The following is an 18,049-nucleotide window of genomic DNA, read 5'->3' on the forward strand; positions in this document are numbered from 1 at the left end:
GAATCATCTGTGGGCTGTTAGATGGTCATCATTCCTGTGGAGAGAGATGCTTGATTCTCTTCCTTTGTTGCCTTTCTTTTCTTTCCCCGAGACTGGAGTAAGCTGACAGCACAGTGCAGAACCTTCTAGAATGGTGCACCTCCAGGAATATGAGCGTCCAGTGGGAAATTCAGGATTATCAGCAGGGCTGGGGAGACTGCTCTTCCTATACTTTGGAGCAAACATATTTTTTGTTATAAAGAGGAAAACCTTTGTACAACACTCTAAAGATATTTTCAGTTGCCTTTGAAAGTAGTGGAAATATATTTTCCCTAATGTAATTGTACGGAGTTTCTACATTAATTTTTTTTTTTTTGTATTTCAAAATACAAGGGGATAAAGTTCTAATTTTTGGAAACATCAAAATTGAATGGATCAGTCAGGCATATGTAAAAATAGCTTTTTTTTTTTGATTCCAGGAATCAAACTCATGACCTCGCATTTGCCAGGCAAGTACTGTGCCACTGAGCTATATCCCTGGACCAAAAAAACGTATTTGATGTGCATATGTAGTACTGGGAAGGAAAAGATAAAGGCTTTGTTATGCGTTAGATATTGAGGGCTTCTGGGGGTGAGTGGGTAGCTTGGTGGTGGAGTACCTGCCTGGCATGGGCGAGGCCCTGGGCTTGAGCCCTAATAGAAAAGAAAAGAAAAAGGCAAGCCCTCAGGAACTGTTAAATAGTATTTGACAGCTTTCATTTAAAAAAAAGAGTAGAAATTTCACATATAATTTCCAAAGATCCCTGCAAATCTGTACTGTCCTTCTACCTTTTGCTTTATAGATCACATTAATGGATGCCAATTACATCATGGACGAAACTCTAGGGACAGCAACGTTTCCTCTGTCTTCTATGAAAGTGGGAGAGAAGAAAGAAGTTCCTTTTATTTTTAATGAAGTAAGTAACACAGCAGAATTATTTGTCAAAGTAATGGCAGATAAAAGCCTATTTTATTTTATGTTACTTTGTCTTTTTGAGACAGGGTCTTGCTGTGGAGCTCAGACTGGTCTTGAGCTCACTTTGTAGCCCAGGCTGGTCCTGCGTCAGCCACCCGAGTGCTCGCATTACAGGCGTGTGCCATCACGCCTGGCAAAAAACCTTTTTTTAAATTTTTGGTACCAGAAATTGCCTTGCGCTTCCCAGGCAGGCATTTGTGCAGCTGAGCTATATCCCCACAAAACTGTTTTCTAAAGCTGGATTTAACACCTGAAAAATACTTATTTGCAGACTTTGTCAAAGGGAAACTTTTTTCTTTTTTATTTCTACACCCAATCATTTTTATTCTGTTATCTATAAACTTTGGCTGAGGTATTACACAAAATACTGAGGCATTAATCTCTTTTCTTGTTCCAAATGATAAGACTGAGAATTGGGCAATGGCTTTGAACTCGGTTGGTAACTCTATACAAGACATTTGCAAAGATAAACCAAATGAAAGGTCTGAGAGGGAGGAGAGAGAAAGATAAAGAAGAGAAAAAGAGAGGGAGAGGGAATGGGTAAACTCAAAGAGAGAGAATGAGTAAAGTAACTCAAAGCAAAATGGAAAATGCAAATTATTCCAAAATTGAATGTTGCTATAATATGTATTTACTATTATTATTATAAATACATGTATTTCCTATTACATATATTACTATACATTAAATATTTACATATATTTAAACATTTATATGTATCAATGTATTATATACATTACTATAAATTAAATGCCATTCAAATGATATTTGTATTAAATTAAGGCCAAGGCAGTAAAAGATCATAAATAATGATATTCAGGTTATTTCCATATATTGTTATCTTATTACTTCTTTCTCAATTGATTCTCCATGATAATTATCTGCGGGGTTTCCTGGGACTCAGTTATTTTTACTTGTTTAATTTTTCCTCTTTCTTCTGCAAACTAAAATCCTAAAGGTCGGGAGACCCATGCTTGTAACCCGACGACCCGGGGACCCGGAGGACACCCTAGGCATGCTCTCCCTGGAGGTCCTTCCGTTTTCTCCAGGGAGCATGTCTTCTGTGCAGTGCCAGTAGACACCCTCCTCACGTTTACCCTGACCCCAGCTAAATCGATTTTAGTCATGAACTTTACAAACATCGAGAAATGTATGCTAGACATGATTTTTGTATAAGGAATGTAAAAAGTAAGGTGCAGGAAGTTCTTGTGATCACTTTCTTCTGGGGTGGAAGTGGAGTTCAGAATGGGCAGTAGAAGTGGGGAGATTCACACCTGTGGTAAAGTAAGTCACCATGCCTTGAGATCAGTGTCAACAGACAGCAGAATAAATTGGCAACAATGAGTAAAAGAAGACTCATGCTGCATGAACTAGGGGTGAACACTTAGAAAATAGAATAGAGAGATGAGGTAAAGGATAGTTGGGGGCAACTAGACTTTGTATGGTCAGAGAAGACCTCCCTCAAGCACTGTAATTTTCCCGTCAAATTTTATTACGAAATTTTTCCCCTGTATGAAAAGTTGAAGCATTTCTATCATGAACAGCCATGGACTAACCATGTACATTCTACAGTTAGAATTTTGCTATATTTGCCTTCCACATACTTCTCTGTCTATTCACTCGAGCAAGTCGTAGACAACAGCATGCTTCACTCCTAAGCACGCGGTATGGCACTAACTAGTGTTCAGGATTTTTATATGATGACCTCAAGTCCCAAAGGAATAGTTCCGTTAGTTTGTGGAGAGATCGAGAGTTATAAGAAGCAACTACAGAGCCCCCCAACGTACTCTGCAGACGCTCTTTAGCAGTGAACAGACAAGAGGCGCTGCCTTCCTGGAGTGGATATTCTCTTTTTGATTTTTTTTTTGTCTGTTTGAGACAGGGTCTCGCTATGCAGTTCAGGCTGGCCTTGAGCTCACTTGGTGGCCCAGGTTGGCCTCTAACTCTCAACGATCCTCCTGTTTCAGCCTCCCAAGTGCTGGGATTACAGGTGTGCACCGCCATGCCCAGCTTGAGTGGATATTCTCGGTGGTGAAATCAATGAAAAGCAAACTAAATAAGTCAAGTTTAGTTTTTCGAGATAGTAATTATGACAAGTGTTAAATAACCCAGAGAAGGCGAATGAGGGAGTATGGATATGTGCATGACGTGGGTCCCAGATGCAGTGCCGAGGATGTTGGTGACAATGGATGTCTCGGAGGATATCTGAGAGCAGAGACACCCATGTAGAAAGGCTGTTGCTAAGGTTTGAATAAGAGTTTCCAGGGTTCCTGTGTTGGAAGCTTTTCCCCGGTGTGAAGGTGCTGGGAGGTGCAGACGGCTCTAAGAAGTGAGGCCTGATGGGCTGTAACTCATCACTGTGGGCGCTGTCCTTGGAGATCAGTGCTGGTCTTGTGGAGAGCGTTGCTTGTACTTGGGAGAACCAGTTGTTGTAAATGCACTGACCTCCTCCAGGTCTGTGGCTTCCTGTCTCTCACCATGTGATTCTCTCTTTGCCTACACTTCCACACCGTGAAGCCATCTGCCATGCGGCCCACACCAGAGAGACTGATTTGGTGAGGCTGCTCCATGTGAGAATTTCAGCCTCTGAAACTGTGAGCTAAGTGAACCTGCTTTCTTTATGGAGCACCTTGCTTCAGGTGTTTGGTTATTGCAAAGGAAATGTGACTCATAGAGCCCTAAAGCTCAGGTTGCTTGGCATGCTGAGTAACAGCAAGGAGGGGAGCAAGGCTGGGGTGCTGAGAAAGTGCAGTGGTGAGAGGGGCAGGAGATGAGATAAAGCAGTTCAGTGGAAGTCAGGGTGCAGGCCATGATGGGCTACAGTGGATGTCAAGGACTGGGGCTTGCCCTGAAAGGGTGTGGTGGAGGTGAGTCACTAAAGAGCCAGAGCAGCCTGATGGAAGCTGTAGACCAGGAGGGACAGGACATATTCAGAAAAGAGCATCTCAGTCAGTGTGATGGAGCAGAGCTCTCAGGCGTGGAGAAAGAACAGGGAGAGTAGATCAGACCCCAGGAGGGCTTACAGGCAGGATGCAGGAATTTGGATGTTATCTCACCAATAGCAGTGAGTCACAGAAGGTCTGTGAGCAGGTAAGGGTGAACCTGAGAGCAAAAAAAGGGTTTGGCTTCCTTCTCAGCAGCATGAACAAGCGAAAAGTAAGAAGGTAGGATACAGAGAACACTGCATTTAAAAAAGGAAAGATGGATGCAGCTCAGGGCAGCCGGCTCCTGTGGAAAGCGAGGGGCAAGGCCACGCGGGTGACTTGATGAAATATTGCCAGTGTGGCAATAGCTTCAGTGCATCGGCAAGAGGCAAGCCTCACAATTGCTAAGTAGCAGTGAGGACCAGCTAAGACTGGAAAGTAGAACTTGACAGCGGACCCAGCTCTTCCTCAGATTGTGCGTTATCTCTCAGCTTTAGTTTAGACTGTTTTCCCCCTACCCCATGGCCCCGGTACCGGGAATCGAACTCATGCCCTCGTGCTTGCCAGGCAGGCGCTGTGCCGCTGAGCTAAATCCCCAGTCTTTAGACTGTTTTTCAAGGGAGAAAAATCAGCCCTGGAATTAAGTTAGCAGTTTTTGTTTTCCAGGTAGCATCCCGAAAGTCTAGTTAGGCTGTTGGAGTCAGAGTTTAGAGAGCTTCATAGCCATCATCTGCGTGAAGGTGAGGAAGGCAACTGCTTTCATCCCAGGCTGAGAGTCCAGGACCTGTACCTGGGTGGGCATCATGATTATGCCCACAGTTACCTGTGTGATGTTGGGCCTGTTATTTTTTCTCTCTTTTAGGTATAATACCTCCTTCCTAGAGCCGTGGGTATGATTAAATAGTTTAATACATGGGAATTATTAACACAGTGCTTGTCTCAGCAATCATTAAATAAATATTAGATATTCTTATTATAATTGTGACTGACCAGACACGAACATGTATTGTGTGCTTCATGAAACTTAACTAGATATTAGGCCTAATTGTTTGAACTTGGTGACAAAAATAAATTTGTTATTTAAGTACAAGTAGAGCCTATAAATTAAGTGATCACTTGCTTGCCATGTTCAGAATGCTCTAGTTTCGTATGAAATATGGTGTTGGGCTACATTACCATGTTTTAAAGTGAAAAGACATCAGATCTTAATAATTTACAGTGTTTTAAACACCTGTAATTTCAGCACTTGGGAGGTTGAGGTAGCAGGATTGCTGCAAGTTTGAGGCCAGCTTGGGCTACATAGTGAGTTCCAGGGCAGCCTGAACTACATGGGGACACTGCATCTCAAAAAAAAAAAGAAAAAAAAAAGAAGAAAGGGATTTTGTGTGTTTTGAGTAAACAAAGTAACCCCCTTCAAAAGAACCATGAAAATGGTTTTGAAGTCAGAAAGATTATGCACATTTATTTCTCTGGATCAAATAAGTTTGTTTTGGCCAAAATTTTTAGCCTGTAGGGTTACACTGTGTTTTAATTTGCATCTTTATTTAGAAGTTAGTATTATTGTTTAAAAATAGCCATGTTTCATGACTTCTGTGGCATTTGTCTACTTTAGTGGACTGCATTTTTTTGGTTTTTAGTCATGATTATGACTTGAAGATGAATAAGGTAGTTCTGTAGAGGAGAAGAAGGAAAGTTTTGATAGTGAGTTCAGAATGTTTGGGTGGCATCAGGATGATTACATTGGGGGGTTTATGTATGGATGTATGATGACAAAGACTATAGTTTAGGGAAGTTAAATGGGCACAGGAGAGGTTGGAGGGAAAACAAGACAGCCACAGATGGTTGCCAGTTTAAGGTGGTTCAACTTAAAATATTCCAGTTTAAAGATAGTGCAAAAGTGATACACGTTCAGTAGATGCCATACCTCTGACTTGGAAGTTTGATCTAGTCTCAAGCTAGCCATAGGCAGTATGGTACTTCTTCATGGTGCTAGGTACCTTGGTACAGTATGGTACCTTCTTCACGGTGCTAGGCAGCTCCAGAGCTGTCACTTAGCCACACTGTCATCAGAAGAAACAAAGAACGTACAATGTTCTGGTTTCCTCAGCTATGGCATTGAGGTTGTTAGGTATATTCCATGCATTTTAACCTATAGTTTCAATTTATGAGCTTATCAACATATGATCCCATCCTAAGTGATGGGTGTAACATCATGGGAAATTTGGGAGATCTTCCGCTAAGATATGAAGGCCATCAGGCATTCACTCTAGAGAATTCAAATGTGGGTCAAACAATTCCTGGTTTTAAAAGAGATTTCATTTTTCTTTAGTTGGGCTGGGGATTTAGCTCAGCGACAAAGCGCCTGCCTGGCAAGTGCAAGGTCATGAGTTCAGTTCCCAGTACCAGAGAAAAACAAAAAAAACAAAACAAACAAACAAAAAAAATCATTTTTCTTTAGTTATTAACAATGGAAATTCAGGTGTTTGTTGTTGTTGTTGTTCATACTTCTGCAATCTGTACCTTTTAAATTAGAGGTCATTTTCAAATGCTCTGGCATACTTAGGGGACCTTTGTTGAATGATAAGTTCTATCAGAGGGTAGAACACCTCCAGCTTATGACATTTGAATATCCAGCCATGGATTCTTGAATAATTTTTGGGTAAGAATATAAACAAATGTGCTTATGTGAGGTGCTCAAAACTTGGGAAATGTTCTAGAAGGAGTAACGAAACACATTTCCTTTCATATTTTAAGAGAGAAAAGCTAGAGAGATTGAAGGATTTCCATTTGGAGAAAAAGATAGTACAGAGGTTTGATAATAATGCTGCAGGCAATCTGGTGGTTTTTTCTGGTACTGGGAATTGAACTCAGGACCTTGCGCTTGCCAGGCAGGCGCTGTGCTGCTGAGCTATATCCCAGGCAATCTAGTTTATTATATGAAAACTCTTTGTAATTTCCACTGATGTCCACATTAGGAAAAACCACCTTAAAATGTGAGATTACTATCAAAAGTAAAGAGGAAACATGTGACAGAGTAGAACAGAGTCAAGCATTTTTTAACCTTTCAAATTTTTTAAGGCTGTCTGGGTTTTGGGACACAACTGTCCTGAATTCTTGACTGACAGATTAGATGATTCCTGGCGAGAAGTATGAATTTTGACTTTCAGATTTTGTGTATATGAAAATGCTTGTGTTGATGTGTGATTCAATTTTAAACACAGAAAACTGTGTGGTTGTGATCCTGCTTGTACTGTCCGCTTTGTAAGTTTTACTCTGCTCCCAAGCTCTTCCTTGTCAGATTTACACTGGTTCTTTGTTCATGAGATGGAGTTACATGTATGGAAAAATTATTTTTAGTAAAAATTTTATTTTTAGTAACCATGACCTTTACTTTTAAAATATCATTTTTCTATTACCTTGTACGGGTCATGTAAATACAGAGCTAGAAGAAAATAGGTAATTCCTTTGAAAAGAGCCAATTTCTGAACCAAAATGTTATTTGCTGTGTGTTTCTACCTTAAAAACATGAGTAAATTGGCTCAGAGATCAGAATTCAAAACAATGTTTATTGAAAAGAAACAATGTAAATGTCAGAGTATATAAAATAATGTGTGATGCATTTGAAGAATTTTTTACGAGTAGGAAAGATTGTCATATTTAAAATTATTTGACTGTATATATGTTTTATGTAATAATAATTTAAAAATACTTCCTTATTGCCAGGCACTATGTTCATTATTTTAGCTTCATTATTTTGAAACAACCCTGGAAAATTTACAAGAGAATTAATGGGTTAGACACTTTAAACATTATTTTAAAATTTAAAGTGAATTTTTCTAAAAATAATTTCTCTTCTAATTTCTCCCATGTCCTCCAACTGAACACCTCCCTCAGGAGTATCCAAAGTGTTTTCCATTGTAGAATCCAAAGAAGGTGTTTTTGTTTTCCACCATCATGGGCATAGCCTACTTTGTGAATTTATAATTCCAAAGAAGTAGAGTTCTAATTTGTTCTGCTCCTTGCTGAGCCTTATGGGACTGGGGAGAGCCTGGGAGATTTTGTCACCCTCCTTTCTAATTGCCCAGCTAATCCAGTCAGCATGGAATCCTGTAATGCAGAGATGCTTTGTGCGATGTGTGGGAAGCAGTTTATAGTAATTGGTTAATGCCTCCCAGGAAGTACATACTTTTATTGTTATTTTATCTGAATGACACCTTCCAGGTAAAAGATGCAGAGAGATTGTGAGTGTCAGACTTCTCAGCATGTCTGAACACAGTGCATCAGGTGGGAGAGTTTAAAATGTCTTCCTGCCTGTTTGTGATCCTTTGGGGCAACCTAAGGAAGTGAGGATCCCATCCATGCAACAAGACTTACGGCAACACATCTTACACACTCAAGAAGGACAGAAAACTCCTGTCACCTCTCATCCTGTCTTTACTTAAAGAGTTAAAGGATCACGAAGGTCTAAACCAATTTTTAAAAGAACCATATATAGCCATCAACTACATGGCTGATTTTCCTTTTATTTATGTATTGGGGTGTCAGCACAAGTAGGCTTTAGGTACACTTAAGTATCGACTCTTAAATTATAAATTACTTAGGGACCTATCAATTGGGAAGCCCACTTTTTCTTGAATAGAAGCCTATTTTGGCTTTGGAACTTTCCATTTGTTAAAAAACTGAGCTGAGTTGTAATAGTATGCATTTAATTTCCAATTATCCTTGGTGGCTTTGCTCTCTGGAGATAAAAACATTAAGTCTAGCTTAATTTTAATGATAGCTGTCGGGAATTTCTTAAAAAAAAAGCAGATTATGTTTTACCATTGTCTGGTTTTCTTATTAAATATCTACAATAACTATATTCAGTATAAAATGTTTCTGAGCACTGTTTGGGACAGAATCCAGTTGAAATTTTGCAATTGGGATTAGACATTTTGAGATATGATCTACACTGTGCTTTCACTGTAGAATAGATGAAGACAGTTTCATCAATTCCTTTTTTTTTTTTTTTTTTTTGGTTTTTTTCCGGTACCAGGAACTGAACTCACAACCTTGCGCTTGCCAGGCAGGCGCTTTTGCCGCTGAGCTAAATCCCCAGCCCCTTCATCAATTCCTTTTTAGCCAGTCATTTAAATTCTAATTTTTTAAACTTAGAATGAAGCACTGCTCTTCTGGGCACATATAATTCCATTTCTTCATGGGTTCTTAATTGTTTTATCAACTTTAAAAAAGTAATTTCTATGTTTTCTTTGATGAATAAGGATTGATAGAATTTTAAAACTGCTGTTTCAGTCATACCATCCTAAGATTTTATCTATAGTAGAGATGGGATATTTTATAACAAGATTTCCTTATGTGTTTTTTCTCAAATTCACATGCCTGGTAACTCAGTATTATCTATTGAAAGCTAAATACTAAGCAATGAGCTAGTATTAGAAACCTACTTAAGAATTTAGTTTAGTAGGAGAGGCAAGTTTTTGTGCAGATGATTTAAAATGATTTCAATTCACTTTTCTTACTCATAAAACTCTTACTGAGGATCATCGATGGACTTGCAGAATCTTTTGGAAAGCTCCTATTATGTTTTTTTCTACCACTTGAAATATAAAAGACTGCAAAATCACTCATCTATAATATTTAAACTGGTTCATAAGATGTTCTCTTCACATGTTAAGAGGCATATCCTACTTCTGTTCTATCTGAAGGTAGTGAAAAAGTCAGTATATTATGTTCATATGGTAACCGGTATATTAAACTTAAAATTGCACAACAACTTTTAAAGCATTTTTAATTGGTTCTCATATCAGTGTAAAGTTACATTATCCAATACGAACACCAAGAATAGCATTGAGAATTTTTGCACAATTGACTTATATATGGGTACATACATTGACTTTGTATTGTCTGGGTAGGGATTTCGTTCATATTCTTTTAACTCTGTAGATATTAGTTTCTTTTCTGCTAAACAAAAATTACCTTATTGGCAAAAGTCCACCTTAAAATGTTTGATTGACTCAAATAATAGTCAAAAGTAAAGCCTGAGTTTCCAGATGCTGTTGGTGGCTGTTTCTTGAGCTACCCACAGTGTGTTGGGACGCTGGGTCCTGCTGCGTTCTGTGAATGGGTATTCTGTTTCCTCCTGACTAGAGCGCCACATGTCACAAAAGCACACAGGCAGACTTCTTGCAGCACTTCTTTAACTTCATGACCATATGGCCTTTGAATGATCTGCAGTAACTTATAAGTAGCAGACCCCTCATAATATATTTTATTTTTATATCAGGCATTTTGAAATGTCTTGTGAATAGTAATTGTAGACTAAACTACTTTGTTTTGATGAGGGCAGAAAACAGACGGGCAGAAGTGATTCTTATGATTGCTAAAATGATTTATTAGGTAGGCTTAGATAATAGCAAAGCAAACACATTACTTATTAAAACGCATCTCTAGTTTAGGATCTTCATGGAGTTGTGTTACTTTTCCAGTTAGGAAAACTGGAATTGTTAGGTTAATATGATCAGATAGTAAATTTTTTTTCACTTTTTTCATGGTTCTACAGGATAATGTGTCTCATTTTCACAGACCCATACATATACGTAACATATGACAATCAGTTTTACTCTCCTCCATTGACCCTTGTGGCCCGTTCTTCCTCTGGTTTTACATTTTGGGGGAGTTTCAATGTATGTAATGCATTTTGCTCGTATCCACCCCCGTACCCACCTTTACCCACCTTATTCCCTTCCTCTTGACCAATAGCAGTCTCCTCCTCCTTTCTTGGCATCACTTAGCTTCTCCGTAGGAAGAACTTGCAATGTTTGTCTCTCTGAGTTGTACTTATTTTTGCTCAAGATCCACCCATTTTCCTGCAGATGGTAGAATTTTATTTTTCCTCAAGTTGAACATATATATCACATTTTCTTTATCCTTTCATGTTGATTGGCACGGAAGCTGTTTCTATATTTCAGCTATTGTGGCGCTTAAATTGATTTTGACTTCATTTGCATTATATAAAACACATCAAATTCATGACCTAATCTGATTAATGTGTCTTTTTAGGTTACTGAAATGATTCTGGAGATGTCTCTTGAAGTTTGGTAAGTGTGTTTAACTTAACGAGAAGGAAAATATTTTGAATGATCCTGTGATTATGTTTTGTTAAAGATGACACTTTATATACGTGAAATAATTTCAGTGGCTTTGAATATATAGGAGTGTATTAACTTGATTTGCTTTTCTGTAGATATCTCTTATTTGCTACAGAATTAAAAAACATAATTGTGATATTTTGAGGGAAGTTATTACTTCCTGATAAAATACAGAAAAAGAGAAGAAACCACAAAATCTCTGGGCCATATTCTCTTTTGTGATGCATGATCATTTCAAAAACTATTTCAATCATTACTTTGCTAAGAACAAATTAGCTAACTCACCAAACAGAAATATAATGAATAATGAGAAATATAAGAATAAGTATTTTATTTCACCAGCAAATTAACCCAAAACTGTTATGAAATTTATGATTTAAAAAAATTCTTAAATATCTCTCTTCCAGTCCTACAGAAGGAAACATAATACTATTGTTCTCATATATTCATTTTGGGAATATAAATTTGTAAAACATTTTGAAGTCCACATGAGCACTACAAATAAACTGTGCGTTACCTTTAATCTTAGTAATGGTATTTCTGGTTCATTAAGAGATGCAGTTGTAAATTTTGAAAAGATTATTTACTCATATTATTCAATGCTAGGAAAATAATCATTAAGTTATAGTACATCAAAGCATTTATATAATTATTTAAATATTATGAAAAGTATACAACAAAGGTGCAAAAAAGCAAAATAGTGTATCTATATTTAAGTCTAGTCTTGGACTAAATGTTTTCTATTTTTTATGATATATTTGGTTAGGTATCTTCTAACCACTTTAGGAAATAAATCTCACTCATGAAGTTGTTCCTGTAAATTCTCAGTTTGATTGCCTTTTCTACTCCTTAGAAAAATGGCTGTTTTAAATTTCAGCTTTATTATTCCAACTTTTTTTAATTAAAATATTTTGTAATGACCCTATGTCACTATAGAGAATATAAGTCAAACATTTTGCACTTTCTTCTCTTATTCTGTTTTTTACCAGGAAGTAACAAACAATGAGACAAAATAGCTTCATTATTAAGGGGAAGATTTACTTTTATGAATGGTAAAGAGACAGTATTCTTATTGGTACTGTTGTGCTTCTGCATTTGTATTTACTCACTTTCCAACATTCTAATATAGGTTGCTGATTCCTTTCAAAGTATTTTTAAATTCAGTGGCTGATATTTGCTATTCAGCATTAGGACATTAGGATGTCTTGTTTGTGAGGCCTTGTTGCTTGGGGGAAAGCACACCAAATACCTACTATGTGGCTCTAACCTTTCAGAGCTTCAGTTTTCCAGTGTGTAGAGCTATAATATATGATGATACTTGTACAATAATGAGTCATGTTTACTCCTGTAATTGCTGCGGCGGTACACACATTCCATCTAATGCAACTTTCAGTTTGTGTAGCTTTCTGAGAAATTGCTGCTGCCATTATTAGAAAAGGAAGAATGTATACAATTAAAGGGCTCCAAAGTCTTTTGGCTGTCAACACATCTGTGGTCATTTCAAGTTCTATTAGAAGTTTCCTTCTTTGTCAGAGAGGGGCATCTGTCAGACAAAGCAATTTATCAGGGCAGTATTTCTGCAAGTGTGTCCACAGAACCCAGGTTCTCAGGGGTGGTAGTGACTGTTGATGATGGTGTGGTTATGAGCAGGGGAAAGAATTCCTGGTCAAGTCAGATTGGGAAATATTGTGCCAAAGAAAAGTAAACAGGGTTCTTAACTGAAGCAGCTCCTGAAGTCTTTATTATCCGAATATTCAAGTTATTAGGGGCTGTTTGCGTGTTTGTCTTCTCTAAACATCTCAGACTCCTGTGTTCTCCCCAGAAAACATGGTTTGGAACATGTTGCTCTGAAATTGCCGTTATTTTGTACTCTAATTTAGGTCCCGTCCTGGGAAATGGATTGAGGGAGGTGGTCAGCTTGTACCTGGGAACTTGAGGGAGTTCACTGCATGTAAAGAAAGACAAATGGAAATACTGGCTCATAACCAGCTATCACTTTGTTTTATATCACAGCTCATGCCCTGACCTACGATTCAGTATGGCTCTGTGTGATCAGGAGAAAACTTTCAGACAACAGAGAAAAGAGAACGTAAGGGAAAACATGAAGAAACTCTTGGGTCCAAAAAAGAGCGAAGGACTGTGCTCTGCACGTGATGTGAGTTGGAGAGTTCTCAAGCGTTCCTATCATTTAGTAATAATTTTTCAGTGCTTATCCCCAAAACTTCACTCAAGTATGGAAATTTGGGGATTGAGCATTATTCCTTCAGAATGCTTAATAAGTGAACACTCAGGAAAGTCATCCTGAATGCTGGTTATTTTTGGTAATATCTATTAGATATAGCACTTGCTTTTCGTTTTAAATTTACGGCTGTGTTAGGTTCACAGCAAAACTGAGCAGAAAGTGCAGAGTTCTCAAATGTTTCCTATTCACACACAAATGTTTCCTATTCTGGAGAGCACAGAATTAGTGCTCTCCAGAAAAACAGCTAACAGGATACATGTAGATACATATGAGAGTTATTGTGGGAATTTGCTCTTGTGATTATGGAAGCTGAGGAGTCTCATGATGCACTGTTTACAAGCTGGAGGGCCTGGAGAAGTCCTGGTGCAAGTCAGGTCAGCACTAGAGGCCTTGGAACCAGTGAATCCAGTAGAGTAGCTACCTGTCCAAGGCTGTAGTCTAAGTACTGGGAAGGGCTGGGAGCAGGACGCTGTAGTGTTAGGACTCAGAGTCCCAAAACCAGGGAACCCGAAGTACCAGTGTCCAAGGGAAGATGGGTGTCCCAGCTCAAGGAAAGTATCCGTGCTCCTCCCAAGATTTTGTTCTATTTATGATTAGAATATGCAAGCCTATGTTAGTGAAGGCAGGTATTCTTTATTCAATTTACTGATTCCAATGCTAATTCTTCAACAACCCCCCCCCCCCATAGACATACCCAGAAACAATATTTTACTTGCTAGCTGTATAGGTTTCATTAACCAAGTCAGGATGACACATAAAATAAATCATCATACACTTGGGCTATGAACACCCCACAGCGGATTGGTATGGTTTTTAATAATTGATGGACCTACACTAACAGATTAGCACCAAAGTCTGTAGTTTAGATTAGGGCTTGCTCTTCATGTATATTCTAATGACATGGGACACAACATTACAGTATCATACAGAATGGTTTCGTTGTTCTAACATGCTCGTATTTCCTCTGTTTATCCCCCCTTCTTACCTAGCCCCTGGCAAACATCAATTGTTTTTTACTATCTTCATAGCTTTGCCTTTTCTAGAATATCTTACAGTTGCAAGTACACATTAAGTAGGCTTTTCAGATTGTCTTCTTTCATTTATTAGTATGAACTCATTTCCTATAAGTCTTTTCATAGCTTGATAGCTTTTTTTTAAGCATTCAATAACATTTCATTGTCTGGATATACTACAGTTTATGTAGTCTTTGAATAGTGTTTTATAAGAAACATGCACAGGCAAAATGTTTATTTCATGAATAGGAAAAGTTTAGCTCACATCTACATGGATTACTGACTTAGGTTTTAAAAATCTTCTAAAAGTTCTTTTTAGGTGAAAGCACATAGCACAAAATTTACCATCCTAATCATTTTTAAGTGAACATACAGTTCAGTAATGTTAACTGTATTCATATTTCTAACAGCTGCACAAAACTTTTCCAAAAGTAAACCACGCAATACTGAAACTCTGTTCTCTGAACAATTCCACATTGTCTTCCTCCCGCACCCCTAGTAATCATTGTTTTATTTTCATTGCTAACTTGAATACTAATTTAATTTGAATATTAATCCTGTACTATCATAGTTTTGTGTCTGGCTTACTTTATGCAGCATAATGTCTTCAAGGTTTACTTATAGCATTGTGATAGGATTTCCTCCATTTTTAAACAAAACTATTGTACGATTATACTCCCATTTTGTTTATTCACTGATCTGTCAATGGACATTTGAGTTGTCTTATGCCTTTGGCTACAGTGAATAATGCTGGTATGAACGTAGGTATATGACTATCTCATGGATATCCTGATTTCAACCCATTTGGATATATAGAGAGTAGTATTTAAAACAGTTCCCCTCTTAACTAATTGTAAGATAAGCTGGTGTTCTCCATATCCTCTGCCAAATACTCTGGCCAAGTCCCTGGCATGTTGATTATTCAAAACTAAGGGGCCCTTCTCCACTGTGCCCTGCAGTTCTGCTACTACTAGTCAAATTGTGTGGTTTTCTGACTATTTTACCCGATAGCAGGTTCTTATGTCAGTTACACTTCTTGTAATTACTTTAACTCAGTGTAACATAAACTGAACTCTCCCCAAAGGGGATCCATATTTGAGTAACAAATGTGAAAAGGGGACATTTATAAAGAAGCAAAGTTGAATGCTTAGGAAAGTTTTGAAAAGTGAAGGCAAGTATCTATAAATTTGATTATGTATAGACTAGACCATTGTAAAACTATTATAACAATTGAGAAGGATTCAGTACATAGTTTGTTTAATAAGTGTTTAGGATATTTTTGAATATTCATTTTTTTGCCTTTTATTTTATTTTTATTGGTGGTACATGTTTGCAGTGCATAACAGTTACATGTAGCTTGGGGAATTGGGGCATACATATATCACATGGTAACCATTTTTATGCCCCCTCCCCTCCCGTGCAGCCCTTCCTTAGATCATCTTCCTATCTCCACAAAGTCTACTTCCCAGTTTCCTGCTGTCTGTCTTTGATTTTACTCTGTAAATTATTTATATTTTGGATTCTAATAAGAGAACCATGTGGTAGTTAGCCTTCTGTGTCTGACTTGACTTATCTTATTTAGCATTATGATTTTAAGATCCATTCATTTTTCTACAGTGAATAGATTTCTACAAACCTGTCCTTCTTTGTGGCTGCATAATACTCCATTGTGGATATACCACATTTTCTTTAATACTCCACCATGGAGATATATCATATTTTCTTTATCCATTTATCTGCTGATGGACATATAGGCCATTTCCAAGATTCAGCTATTATGAGTATTGCTGCTATAAATGTGAGTATGCATGTACCACTGCAGTATGATGTCTTTATAACTCTTTCAAGAAATATACCTACAAGAGGAAAAGGGTGGGCCTAGTGGAACTGCTAGTTTTAGCTTTTTGAGGTGTCTCCATACTGATTTTCATAGTGGTTGTATTAGTTTGCATTCCCATCAACAGTGTAGAAGGGTTCCTTTTCCTCCACAACTTTGCCACAAATTTTTTATTTAAGTTCTTGCTAATAGTCATCCTTACTGAAGTAAGATGGAATTTCAAGGTTGTTTTGATTTGAAATTCTTTAATGGCCAAATATGCTGACATTTTCTCATGTAATTATTGGCCATTTGTACTTCTTTTGAGAAGTGCCTATTTCAGTTGTCCATTTTTTGATTTGGTGTTTTATTTTGTAAAATCTAGTAATTTTTTGAGTTCTTTATATATTCTAGATGGTCATGAATAGTAGCTGGCAAAAATTCTTCTCCATCCTGTGGGTTACTTCTTCATTTGGTTGGGGGTTTCTTTTGCCATACAAATGCTTTTTAACTTGATATAATTTCATTTGTTGATTCTGGATATTAATTCTTCTACAATCAGTGTTATGTTTAGAAAGCCCTATTAATGGCTATGTCTTCAAGAATTTTGCCTGTTTTATCTTCCAGAATATTACCTGATTTCATCTGTGACCTATTAAATATTCAAGAGTGTAGTATTTAATACCATGTACTTACATATTTTTGTGGTTTCTTTTGTGTTGATTTCTTGTTTTAAAATTTTTATTTTAAAGAGAGAAACATAAAAAAGAAATAGAAACAACGATACACAGTTTCAAAGCAGGATAATAAGAAATTAACAGTGGTTAATGTATTGCCTATGGTTGATTTCCAATTTCATTTTGCTATGATCTGAAAATTTGCAAGAGATGGTGAATTCAGTGTTAGTTTGGACTCAGCAGAGCGAGGTCCTGCTAAGAATTCATAGTTCCATAGAGGGGGATTTCCTTTTCTTTCTAGTATAGATCCACATGAGACATGGGTCATAAATCCCTTCTAGGAACCTCAAGATATCAATTATCCATCCTCCCCAGGCCACTCCCGATCTATATATTATCCTGTCCCTCTACCTGCATATTTATATCACATATAAAAATATAGACATACTCTGAACTTCAATATAAACAACCCAGAAAAACCCTGGATTTTCCTTCTTTCTGATCATTCTCTGCCCTAACTTCCATGAAAAAGGTTCTCCACATCTGTCTTCATGCTCATTTCACTCGCTCATATTCTTCAGGCTTTTGCTTTTATTATTCTATTGCAGTTGCCCCACTAGTCACTAGTACTGACTAGTACATGCAAATGCAGATGTCTTGTTCTGTCTTGCCTAACCTTGCAGCTACAAATAGAAACTTTTTCTTCCCTTCTCTTATTCATTTTTCCTTAGTTTCATCATGTGCCTTTGATTTCCTTTACTAAACCTTTTTCCTATAAACATTTAAAAAAATGTAATAGTTTGTCAGGACAAAGCCAAAAGGCCTCTTTGTTCTCATTCTGTACTATTTGTAAGAAGTTTCTCTCCCTCCATTATGCCACCCACCCTTGCACTGAGGGTTTTTACCTGTGCATCAGTGACTTGGCGTGGCCCCTTGAGCTTCAGACCTGAAGTTGTGTATACATCCTGGATTTCATCCCTCGAGTATCTGCTGGGATCCCGTATCTAAACTGTAACACAAAATCTTCTCCCTGTCTGTTATTGTGCCTGTCTTCCCTCCTCTCAGTTTCTGTTCACACTGAATTCAGTGACCATCTAAGGCATAAATCTGCATGTGTCAACTGCAAACTTAACATCCTCCCACTTTGTTTTTTGGATCTCAGCTTCAGAGCATCTCTCCCGCTTCATTTTATGTGAATTACCTCTACGTTCACACACCCTCTGTCAGCGAGTACC

General features: G+C 37.6%; 1 protein-coding gene and 1 long non-coding RNA gene across 3 annotated transcripts in view; one reads left to right on the plus strand and one right to left on the minus strand.

The window, feature by feature from the left end:
* Pla2g4a (phospholipase A2, group IVA (cytosolic, calcium-dependent)) overlaps positions 1-18,049 on the plus strand; it is a 134,719-nt gene that overhangs the window by 67,128 nt on the left and 49,542 nt on the right. For both annotated transcript variants that reach the window (XM_013521775.1, XM_005375092.2), the window contains exons 5-7: positions 822-935; positions 10,978-11,015; positions 13,080-13,221. In XM_013521775.1, the coding sequence (XP_013377229.1) occupies positions 822-935; positions 10,978-11,015; positions 13,080-13,221 (294 nt within the window). The remainder of the gene's footprint in view (positions 1-821; positions 936-10,977; positions 11,016-13,079; positions 13,222-18,049) is intronic.
* LOC106150112 lies at positions 5-17,891 on the minus strand. Its single transcript, XR_001236731.1, has 3 exons — positions 17,720-17,891; positions 10,652-10,784; positions 5-205 (listed from the first exon to the last, which is right to left on the minus strand). It is a non-coding gene; the product is annotated as an uncharacterized LOC106150112 (long non-coding RNA).

Source organism: Chinchilla lanigera, unplaced genomic scaffold (assembly GCF_000276665.1).
Source record: "Chinchilla lanigera isolate Chin_1 unplaced genomic scaffold, ChiLan1.0 scaffold00005, whole genome shotgun sequence".
Taxonomy (NCBI): domain Eukaryota; kingdom Metazoa; phylum Chordata; class Mammalia; order Rodentia; family Chinchillidae; genus Chinchilla; species Chinchilla lanigera.